At 46.6% G+C, this 12436-nt stretch overlaps 1 protein-coding gene across 2 annotated transcripts in view; it reads left to right on the top strand.

Annotated features, from left to right (window-relative positions):
* LOC124593233 (sodium/potassium-transporting ATPase subunit beta-2-like) overlaps positions 1 to 12436 on the top strand; it is a 319478-nt gene that overhangs the window by 180242 nt on the left and 126800 nt on the right. The window contains exon 1 of one of the 2 annotated variants that reach the window (XM_047131909.1): positions 9506 to 9795. The exons of the other annotated variant lie outside the window; for it this stretch is intronic. Within the exon in view, the coding sequence (XP_046987865.1) occupies positions 9603 to 9795 (193 nt within the window). The 5' untranslated portion in view covers positions 9506 to 9602. Of the gene's footprint in view, positions 1 to 9505; positions 9796 to 12436 lie in introns of those variants that run through there. 2 annotated transcript variants of the gene reach the window in all.

The raw sequence follows: 12436 nt of genomic DNA, 5'->3' as shown, positions 1-12436 counted from the left end.
CATGGGAACATGTCCGAGGAAATTCACTCGTCTAGCCACATTGATAGGATTTATCTATCCCATTCTCTCGCAGCAACAGTGAGCGAAGCGGAGGTGTGGCCAGTAGCCGTTTCTGATCACGAGGTCTACATATGTGGCGTCACCCTTCGTCGCCAACGGGTGTGGCGCAGCCGACATCCGTGGAAGTTAAACCTTGCTCATTCGCTTCTCCGGATTGTCGACGGGCCATCGACGATACGTAGTGTTCGTGCGTCCGCCGCCTCCCGACGTATCCTACATCGATCACTTGGATGTTAAACTGCGCCAAGCCGACCCTATGGAGAACCTTGATTACGTATGGTGGTGAGATCGCTTCTTGGAGGCGGCAGACCCTTGATTTTTATTTCACCGTCCTTCGCAAATATCCCTCCTTGCCACCCACACCAGTAGGACAGAGGACAGTATAGCATGTGAAGACACAGATCGTAGCCCATATGCGCTGACACCTCGACGGCCATCGTCCTAGCTCGAACCCAAGACAGACTCGCAACGGAACGGCCCACCATGTACCACGTCATTCGAGAACATTAATTACGAAGAGAGGCGCTGATATAGGCCATCACCACTGTGAACGTCTGTCGCCACACCACGCTACGAGGTACTGGTGCAGCCTGGCCCTGACGGGCTCCCCGTGGAAGTTTATAGAACTTTTCGGTGTGCCCCAAATTGACAGACATCTATGGGAACTTATGTCCCCCTCAGTGCCGTCCGCCGCAGCCTTCGTAGAAGGAATGATTATACTGGTTCACAAACCGAAAGGTGGGACTCGAAGACAACATTACCGCCCGCTGACATTCGTCAGCTGTGACATGAAGGTATTGACTAGACTATTACCAAACCGTATACGACCGACCTGGTCGGGCTTCCCTTTAGGGTTTCAGTAACATCCTTACAGCACTGTGTCGATATCGTGACGTAATAGCCCTAGCGAGGGCACGCCACACCCCGGGAGCGCTGGCGTCACTAGATTTTAGCCAAGCTTTCTGTCGAGAGGATCACATGTGCCTGACATCCGTTCTCCAACACATGCAGTACCCACAGAAATTCATAGACGTCGTGATGCGCCCTCTCCGAGGTGCGACCTCCAACGTGCTCGTTAACGGGCGTCCCATACAGTCCCTCTCGATTTTCAGATTGGTGCGTCAGGGCTGCCCCCTGTCGACCTTACTTACGCTCTGGCACTGGAACCGCTCCGTCAATGCCTCACCGGATCGCCTTACGTGACGTCACATTTCGCCGTACAGCATATGCAGACGACCAGGCTCTCGTGCTCCGCAATCATGACGATGTAACCAGCTGGAATATTCTTGCCACGTACCGTGTGGTTGCAGGCAGTTTTCCCAACGTCACCAAATCGGTCGCCATGGCCATAGCAGACGGGTTGACTAAAGCGTATATCGGGACCCTACAACTTACTGGTACTATCAAATGTGTCGAAGTAGAGTTTTACGACGATATACGGTGCACTGCGGCCCTATCTTACCTCCGCTTATTACAACAAATTCGGGTCCAGATCCCCACCCTTCGTCTGCCGACCCTCAACATTCCTCAAAGGACACACTTCGTCATTGTTTACCTAGCATCGCTCCTCCCACACACAGCGCGCGTCCTTGCAATGCCGTTATTGGTAGCTCAACGTTTATTAGCGGCATTCGGAGCCTACGTCAGTATTGGCTTGCTATTCAAAGTCAGTTAACATTCGCTGACTCTTCTGTTGAATCCAGCCTAGTCGTCGAATATGGGGTATCTAGGAAACCTGCTTTCTCGAATCGCTAGACTAACAATTCACAAGTCTTATTAATGAGTTTTATTACGAAAAGTAAACGACAATACTTAACTTTGAATATTACACCTGTGCGGCTGGTCCCGGCGGAGGGTTGAGTCCTCCCTCGGGCATGGGTGTGTGCGTGTGTGTTTGTCCGTAGGATATTTTAAGTTAAGTAGTGTGTAAGCTTAGGGACTGATGACCTTGGCAGTGAAGTCCCATAAGATTTCACACACATTTTTTTTTAATATTACACAGATGTGTCGCAAGCAAAGGGTGACAGACAAAATAATCGAGTTTCTTCAGTATAACAATTCCAAGTTTGAACTACGTAGAATGTACGAGCAAAGAAGTGAGCTCTTACGCTTCTGTTCAGGTCGCTGCTCTTGAAGCTTCTCGTAGAACTGACCACGATCAGTTGGGAGCGGTGCTTATGTCTGCTTCGCATAGAGGCCGCTGCAGTCGCGTTGTGTTGTCTTCCTGGAGAGGGGTCGGTCAGCGTGTAACTGGCTGACGTCTTGTCACTGCCCTCTCGCTCTATCGTTCCCGACTGGCGTGCCGGCGCTTGACTTTACACCATAACACCTTCCTCCAGAAAGAGGAGGCCTTGGCCATGTCCACGATTGAGCGGTGGCCCTATTTGTCAGCTCTCACATCAAGCTGTGGCGCCACCACTCGGAAAGTTTGGCGGGTTTGCTGCTGGAGTCCTTAGCTCTGTCCTCCCTTACGCCCCCACTGACGACGCAAGACATACCCCCACCTTTCTACTACTTCGGGTGTTTTTACATTGAACACAGTTATGTCCATTTCGCAGTACCACCGACGAAACAGGCGACGGCCCGGGAGGTATATCGCGTCCTTCAACAGAGGCGCCCACCAAACGTCATGGAAACCAAAAACCCTCATGTTAGTTAGAAGGGGGTGTGGCGGACGATACACGCAGCTGCACTGGATACAGACGTCCGATCAACCTCGTACATCGTAGTCAACGGCAAACAGATCACCCGATGACGCCTCCACAAGATAAATATGGCGCATTCGTCTCTGTGTGCAGACTGCGAAGTACACGGACGATCACTGTTTCAGATGCAACGCAGCAGAAGATGTATGGCGCTTGGTGCGACAAATTCTGTCGTATTTTCTACGATTGACTCCGGCACATACCACACTTCGGCTTGTGCTATTTCCGGATGAACAGTATTTCCCCCCCGCACCAAAACCAACGCCGTCACGTGGGTCTGTGGGCACACGGTACAATATTTATTTCACGGCGGAGCTGAAGACGTATTGGAGTTTTGGAATTCAACAATGTGACTACAAGATTGTGCGGGACGCAAAATGTGGACAATATTTTTCTTATTACTTATGGAGTGCCCTACGCGACCCTCCACGCAGCTCGATCATCAACAGGTAGGAGAAGATACTCACTGACTAGGCTGACAAGGACATGTCCCATTATCGGCGAAATAGCGTACGACATGCGTGAAGGCATACCTGGTTGATGAAGTGTAAGGAGAGTAGCGACGCACCCTTCTGCATCGTGTACGAATATTTGTTTTATTTACTTGGTGCACGATGTGGTGCTAGATACATGAATTTTCGGTGTGGTATAAAGGAAATACAAATTAAAAATGTCGAAAAAGGAATTTCCCACTGATTTTCCCTCGCCATTCCTAACACCTTGATGGGCGAGTGGGACACTGTGGCCAGGCCTCCGGCTACGACCCCTGCCCACACTTCCTTCCCTTCCCTCCCTTCCATGACTCCCCTCCGTGGAAAAAAGGGTTGATAGAGCACTCTGTAAAAAAAAGTAAATAAATAAAACAAAAAAAATAAAATAAAGCCACCAAGAGCTGACAAGTGCGAGAATTATCGCACAATCAGCTTAACAGCTCATGCATCCAGGTTGCTGACAAGAATAATATACAGAAGAATGGAAAAGAAAATTGAGAATGCGTTAGGTGACGATCAGTTTGGCTTTAGGAAAAGTAAAGGGACGAGAGAGGCAAGTCTGACGTTACGGCTAATAATGGAAGCAAGGCTAAAGAAATATCAAGACACATTCATAGGATTTGTCGACCTGGAAAAAGCGTTCGACAATATAAAATGGTGCAAGCTGTTCGAGATTCTGAAAAAAGTGGGGGTAGGCTATAGGGAGAGACGGGTCATATACGAGGGCAGTTCAATAAGTAATGCAACACTTTTTTTTCTGAAACAGGGGTTGTTTCATTCAGCATTGAAATACACCAAGTTATTCCCCAATCTTTTATCTACACAACACTATTTTTCAACGTAATCTCCATTCAATGCTACAGCCTTACGCCACCTTGAAATGAGGGCCTGTATGCCTGCACGGTACCATTCCACTGGTCGATGTCGGAGCCAATATCATCCGCGCAGTGCCTCCCACGGATTGCGTCCTTCATTGGGCCAAACATATGGAAATCCGTCGGTGCGAGATCGGGGCTGTAGGGTGCATGAGGAAGAACAGTCCACTGAAGTTTTGTGAGCTCCTCTCGGGTGCGAAGACTTGTGTGAGGTCTTGCGTTGTCATGAAGAAGGAGAAGTTCGTTCAGATTTTTGTGCCTACGAATACGCTGAAGTCGTTTCTTCAATTTCTGAAGAGTAGCACAATACACTTCAGAGTTGATCGTTTTACCATGGGGAAGGACATCGAACAGAATAACCCCTTCAGCGTCCCAGAAGACTGTAACCATGACTTTACCGGCTGAGGGTATGGCTTTAAACTTTTTCTTGGTAGGGGAGTGGGTGTGGCGCCACTCCATTGATTGCCGTTTTGTTTCAGGTTCGAAGTGATGAACCCATGTTTCATCGCCTGTAACAATCTTTGACAAGAAATTGTCACCCTCAGCCACATGACGAGCAAGCAATTCCGTACAGATGGTTCTCCTTTGCTCTTTATGGTGTTCGGTTAGACAACGAGGGACCCAGCGGGAACAAACCTTTGAATATCCCAACTGGTGAACAACTGTGACAGCACTACGAACAGAGATGTCAATTTGAGCACAGAGTTGTTTGATGGTGATCCGTCGATCATCTCGAACGAGTGTGTTCGCATGCTCCGCCATTGCAGGAGTCACAGCTGTGCACGGCCGGCCCGCACGCGGGAGATCAGACAGTCTTGCTTGACCTTGCGGCGATGATGACACATGCTTTGTCCAACGCCTCACCGTGCTTTTGTCCACTGCCAGATCACCGTAGACATTCTGCAAGCGCCTATGAATATCTGAGATGCCCTGGTTTTCCGCCAAAAGAAACCGTTGTTTGCAACGCACATCCGTTACAGACGCCATTTTAACAGCTCCGTACAGCGCTGCCACCTGTCGGAAGTCAGTGAAACTATACGAGACGAAGCGGGAATGTTTGAAAATATTCCACAAGAAATTTCCGGTTTTTTCAACCAGAATTGGCCGAGAAAAAAAAATGTGTTGCATTACTTATTGAACTGCCCTCGTACAATATGTACAACAACCAAGAGGGAATAATAAGAGTGAACGATCAAGAACGAAGTGCTCGTATTAAGAAGGGTGTAAGACAAGGCTGTAGCCTTTCGCCCCTACTCTTCAATCTGTACATCGAGGAAGCAATGATGGAAATAAAAGAAAGGTTCAGGAGTGGAATTAAAATACGAGGTGAAAGGATATCAATGATACGATTCGCTGATGACATTGCTATCCTCAGTGAAAGTGAAGAAGAGTTAAATGATCTGCTGAACGGAATAAACAGTCTAATGAGTACACAGTATGGTTTGAGAGTAAATCGGAGAAAGACGAAGGTAATGAGAAGTAGTAGAAATGAGAACAGCGAGAAACTTAACATCAGGATTGATGGTCACGAAGTCAATGAAGTTAAGGAATTCTGCTACCTAGGCAGTAAAATAACCAATGACGGACGGAGCAAGGAGGACATCAAAAGCAGACTCGCTATGGCAAAAAAGGCATTTCTGGCCAAGAGAAGTATACTAATATCAAATACCGGCCTTAATTTGAGGAAGAAATTTCTGAGGATGTACGTCTGGAGTACAGCATTGTATCGTAGTGAAACACGGACGGTGGGAAAACCGGAACAGAAGAGAATCGAAGCATTTGAGATGTGGTGCTATAGACGAATGTTGAAAATTAGGTGGACTGATAAGGTAAGAAATGAGGAAGTTCTGCGCAGAATCGGAGAGGAAAGGAATATGTGGAAAACACTGATAAGGAGAAGGGACAGGATGATAGGACATCTGCGAAGACATGAGGGAATGACTTCCATGGTACTAGAAGGAGCTGTAGAGGGCAAAAACTGTAGAGGAAGACAGAGATTGGAATACGTCAAGCAAATAATTGAGGACGTAGGTTGCAAGTGCTACTCTGAGATGAAGAGGTTAGCACAGGAAAGGAATTCGTGGCGGGCCGCATCAAACCAGTCAGTAGACTGATGACCAAAAAAAAAAAAAAAAAAAAAAAAAAAAAAACGTTCTAGGGGACTGATGACCTCAGATGTTAAGTCCCATAGTGCTCAAGCCATTTCAACCAAATAAAATCACTCGTAATAAATGGGAAGTCCGGCTTGGAGGCCAGGGCCGGCACAAATCTTCACTGTCGTCATTCCGTTACGCAGGTGAGTTGTTCCTATTCGCAACTGAGAATATATTTCATCTATCTACAAACATCAAAAAAAAGTTTTGCGTCACTTCGGTTCCTAGAGTTCCGGAACCTGTACAGAAAATTGGAATAGAGATCAACATAAACATCATTTCCGCCCTTTTCATTGCTCGTGGAACCTACACATTGTATGTTGTACCACCATACAGCGAGACCAGCAGAGGTGGTGGTCCAGATTGCTGCACACACCGGTACCTCTAATACCCAGTAGCACGTCCTCTTGCATTGATGGATGCCTGTATTCCTCGAGGCATACTATCCACAAGTTCATTAAGGCCGAGATTGTCCCACTCCTCAACGGTTATTCGGCGTAGATCCCTCAGAGTGGCTGGTGGGTCAAGTCGTCCATAAACAGCCCTTTCCACATTATCCCAGGCATGTTCGATAGGGTTCATGTCTGGAGAACATGGTGGCCACTCTAGTCGAGCCATGTCGTTATCCTGAAGGAAGTCATTCACAAGATTTGCACGATGGGGGCGCGAATTGTGGTCCATGAAGACGAATGCCCTGCCAATATGCTGCCGATGTGGTTGCACTATCAGTCGGAGGGTGGCATTCACGTATCGTACAGCCATTACGGCGCCTTCCATGACCATCAGCGGCGTACGTAGACCCCACATAATGCCATCCCAAAACAGCATGGAACGTCCACCTTGGTGCACTCGCTGGACAGTGTGTCTAAGGCGTTCATCCTGACCGGGATGCCGCCAAACACGTCTCCGACCATTGTCTGGTTGAAGGCATATGCGACACTCATCGGTGAAGAAAATGTGATACCAATCCTGAGCGGTCCATGCGGCATGTTGTTGGGCCCATCTGTACCGCGCTGTATGGTGTCGTGGTTGCGAAGACGGACCTCGCCATGAACGTCGGAGTGAAGTTGCGCATCATGCAGCCTTCTGCGCACAGTTTGAGTCGTAGCACGATGTGCTGTGGCTGCACGAAAAGCATTATTCAACATGGTGGCGTTGCTGTCAGGGTTCCTCCGAGCCATAATCTGTACGTAGCAGTCATCCACTGCAGACTGCAGTAGTAGCCCTTGGGCGGCCTGAGTGACCTGAGTGAGGCATGTCCTCGACAGTTCCTGTCTCTCCGTATCTCCTCCATGTCCGAACAACATCGCCTAGGTTTACTCCGAGACGCCTGGACACTTCCCTGGTTGAGAGCCCTTCCTGGCACAAAGTAACAATGCGGACGCGATCGAACGGCGGCATTCACCGTCTAGGCGCGGTTGAACTACAGACAACACGAGCCTTGTACCTCCTTCCTGGAGGAATGACTGGAACTGATCGGCTGTCGGAACCCCACCGTGTAATGGGCGCCGCTCATCCATGGTTGTTTACATCTTTGGACGGGTTTAGTGGAATCTCTGAAAGGAGTTCTGGGAACCGGGGTGATGCAAAACTTTTTTTGATGTGTGTATATCATACTGTTGATGAATGTGACAACGGTGCGAGTGCATATAGAATTCGGCGTAATATGTTTACAAATAGCCGTAGTACTGACACATTGGTAGTCGAAGGAGGACAATTGTTCGTGTGTATAGTATGCTAAATTCATCTTTATGTTCGAGAATGGGATCTCAACGTTATCGTGCATCAGCGTTTCGTTGAGAGACATGTATACTTGCCACTGAATTACAGCAACTATTTCGATGCATTTATAACTCGAGCTAATACATTACACGCTTGGCATTGGGATTAACATTTTATTAGTTGATCAAAAGTCATAAACCGTGCGCGCGCTGTTCCCCTAATCATAGGTAGTATAAGCCAAGTCGTCTGATCTCTTCTTTAATTTCTTGTATCGTTGGCGCATCACTTTTCCCCTTTCCGTGCTTGCACTGAAGCGGGATTTCTTTTTGATGACGATGACTTGTCTAGCGATAGTTGCGCTCGACATGATGCGAGATACGCAAACTTTTGCGGTTTACCTTGCCTAGTATTTAATAAATGATTTCATTGAACCTACCGCCTTGTGATTTAGTTTTCGCACTTGCATGTACCAACGGTAATTGTTTACGTTCGCATTCCTCAAGTTTATTAGGAGCAATGCTGATAAATTCAATAATAAATTGTTACAAATTGGTTAACTAGCTAATCTTTTCGCTGCATCAATATGACCTAAGGAAACCTACTTGCGTCAGTAAGCAAGTTCAAAGTTCCCTTCCACTACTGGTTAGTAGGAACGCTCCATGAAATATGCGGAGGGGCATTTATGTAACTCCCTTTAAGCCATAAAATTGTATAAGGGTATTGTACGTGTCACTCATACAGTTGACCAAATTAAGGAATGAACTGCAGAGAGCTGTCCAGATTACAGTATTAGTTTTCCTTTATTACATGATGACTAGTTTCGAGCTTAACTCATTATCAAGTCATCCACTAAGCTATGGAACAACATCAATTAAGATAGCCACATGCCTATATGTTCCACTTAAACACATCTTGTAAATTAGTGCAGGTCTGTACATCATCCAACTAACTTACATAGTTTCTCATAAATATACGAGGACAGACATGGTAGCTGTCGTAACGCAAACTTTTCGGGTATACGCGATTTAGGGTAAGGCGCCGTTACGTCAAAACCTGAGACCACTGCCTGTTTTGACCGTAAAGTGACCACCATCCACGGCGCACGGGATATGATATACTGCAATGGTATTCAGCTTTTTTAGTGTCTTCCAAGGCGAACTGCAAACGCAATTGTTGATGCAATTGCGAGGTAGACGACCGTTCTTCGCTAAGTAAGACAGTTGGCTCGCGCAGCGCTTGGTTCAAATTTCACAGCGTACAGGTAAGCAATCGGCATAAGAAGGCGACAAACAGAATTTTTACACTATTTCGCTGCAAATAACAGAAACTCTCGTCCTGCATAGAGAAAGTAACAAAAAGGAGGCCTTCCTACTCAGCAACATCGAAGTAACGCCTGGACCGAGGCTGGAAAAACGCAAGGTAGCGCGCCAGCGTTGCCCGCACGGGTTAAGTTGGCTGCCCTGCGGCAGCGACTCGCAACCTGGCTGTGCCGCGACTATGCGCAACGGTTCTTGCTCCAGTCAGCGTAGGGCGAGGGAGCGGTGAGGTAGAGGTGTGCCGAACTTGCGAGCGTGCCTGTTCCGAGCCCCAGTGCAGATGTCATCGCGGCCCATGATGCAGCAACAAACCAAAATGCCGTACCAGCTGCGCGACTTCGAAGACGGTCCGGACGGCTACGAGATCGGAGGCTTCAGGAGACCGCCGGAACTCAGTGGCCAGGAGAAATTTCAGAGATTCTTCTACAACAGAGACGAGGGCACCGTTCTGGGCAGAGGAGGTCGCAGCTGGGGTAAGAGAACATTCTGCCAAGTTGTTTGCTGTAATTGTTCCGCCAGTACTAGTGTATAGCTCAGTACTTTGTATGTAGCTCAGATTCCAAACTGCTCCTGTTCGCCGTTTTTCAGTGCAACTTGTAAAGTTCGATTCTGCCAGTGGAGCATATTTCTTTCTAAGTACCATATACCTATTGGTTAAATGTCATCATCCAGTAGGCAACCCTTTTACCGTACGTGAAGCCATCTTTGGGCGTGATGGTGGCGTCCACGTTGGGCGTTGTTTGTGGCGAAGCTTTCTAGAGGCGCGGCAGAAGCAGGACGCCGCCGTGAACGCTTCTGCAGTCACAATTACTGTAATGACCACACCTGTCTTAAACAAAGACACAGCCTTATTTATGCAGCACAGACCCAATGCATCAACCACATTCTTCGCTGTCGTCTTGTGCCCTATATAGCATTTCTGAATATCACAATTTAGAATAAATTCTTCAGTGTTCAGGGGTAATGGTTCAAATATTAGTGTATAGCAAAATGTAATGCTAAAATAATGTCGATCAAACTAAATCGTGCTGTTAGTGAGGTCGCAAGTTAATATTATTCTGTACGACGTTTTTTTGTCTGGCTCACTTTATGGAGACAGCAAGGTGTAAAGTTGGTGCTATCACCATATTAGTGTTTCATCGTCTTAACAAAACTTTTGCGAGTACCAGTATTACTAGATTTTTTATCATTTGTCATCTACAACGGAGAGGATTTTTCTTTTTCTGTTCAACTGCTCAGCGATGATGGTGTCGTTTGATGTGATATGGAGCTTCAGTTCATATTGTCTGACTAGTTCTGTGCGGCGCTAATATAAGTATGTTTTGAAAAAAGAGCAGTTGCAGTATTTTGGAAAATTGCTTACAAAAAGTGTACAGCCATTGCGGCGATATTTACAGTGATCCAGTCCATTCATTTCAGTCTCTGCATACAACCTGTATGATTTAGTCACAGATGGGAAGCAGAACCAAGGGAGGAAAGCATAGCTCAGTACAGAACATCGACGGTATCCTTACAGTTTCGTGCGAAGTACGGGATGTCACCCCTTGTTTTCGGGATGAAGGCAGCTGCAGTCATGAATGTTTTGTTTCTAACTGCCAAAAAGGCGGCGAGCAACTGTGTGTAACTTCGTTGTCAGGTTAGCTGTTAAGTTACTGTAAAGCAACTATGCTGGTCACGCCGTAACTTATCATTCAGAATGTTAGTGTTAAAACAGCTTTAAGGAATTACAAAAATGTGACAGCGTTACAGCTGAAATTCTTAAGTTCGGGATTCGCGGATACTGAAGAAATTCAAAAACTGGTTATTACTACACTCCCATTACTTAGCAACTGAATGTATCCACTTGATGTAGACACTGGCTTTCCCAGACTTGTAAGTGGAGGTATCTCTTTCGTTACTTTCTTCAATTTTTTTGTGTTGCACAAGCATTATATGAAAAGAATATGCAGGGGGGGAGAGAGAGAGAGAGAGAGAGAGAGAGAGAGAGAGAGAGAGAGAGAGAGAGAGAGAAAGAAAATGTGATGGAAGGGGTGGCGTGGGAGGGCGTCTCCTCGAGCTTTTCACGCACCATTTGACACTTCTTACTGGAGAACAGGCCCGAGGAAGTACCTACCCCTCTGTCGCCCATTTGTGAACCATTGATTTTGACACAGTATGACTAATCCTCCAGTTTGGTATTGTCTTAATACAAGACGCTTAAAATTTCCATCGAAACGTCTCGCGAATCAGCGTTAACAGCTTTTAGCTGTGTGTACACATAATTATTCAAACATGGGAGAAACCGAACTACGGAAAAAAATATTGCAAGCTACCGAGTGCGGGACATACGTTTTAACTGCTTACATAATAGCTTGTATTCCCTTCTATACTTATTGATATCGCAAGCAGAAAGAAACTTCAGCTCTGAAGCTTTGATAGAGGAAAGGTGCCTGCCACACATTGGCGTTCAAGAGAAAAGCCGCGTTTTAAGGTTAGAGACCCATTGAAGAACTCTTTTAATTTGTCAAATTAACTAGTTAGAAATAACTTGTGTACTGCTATTTTTCTTTCTTTTTTTTTTGTCAACTATTTACTTTAGAGAAGACGGGCGAAGGAATCTTCTCCTGGCATCAACTAAAAAAAGTGTTGCAATGGTTCAATAAATCAGAGACGATGAAATAGTTGTATTTGTCACTGTAGAGGCTGGTGCACTGCCGTCTGGAACAGCTGCATCGTTGTTAATCATCTGTGCAGGCGCGGATCCATTCTGGGGTGGTTGTTACAGTGAGTTTTCTCCTCTCCCTACCCTACCCTTCCCCAAATTTAGTTTGCTGTAATAATCAAGTAAGGAATATGAAACTGAAGTGTGCACTCAGTGTCATCAGTATTTCACTCATTACTGCGATTGTGAATCTGTCTGCACACCGTGGTTATGCAGGCAAGAAAATCGGGTGAATGCTGTTTCATTCAGTCGATCAGAGAAGTCGGTGATTAACCCTGTCATAGAGTAGGGCTTTCCCTTTCTGACTTGCCGTACTCTACGTCATGTTGTTAGCCAGTTGCCACCGTGAACCTCTGAACTGTGTAGAATTTGTTGTTGGCACCAGGTACAGTGTCGGCCCGCGAATGTGCGAT

This window comes from Schistocerca americana, chromosome 2 (assembly GCF_021461395.2).
Source record: "Schistocerca americana isolate TAMUIC-IGC-003095 chromosome 2, iqSchAmer2.1, whole genome shotgun sequence".
NCBI lineage: Eukaryota > Metazoa > Arthropoda > Insecta > Orthoptera > Acrididae > Schistocerca > Schistocerca americana.
The sequence above is the reverse complement of the archived record's forward strand: the minus strand, read 5'-3'. Positions and strand labels throughout refer to the sequence as shown.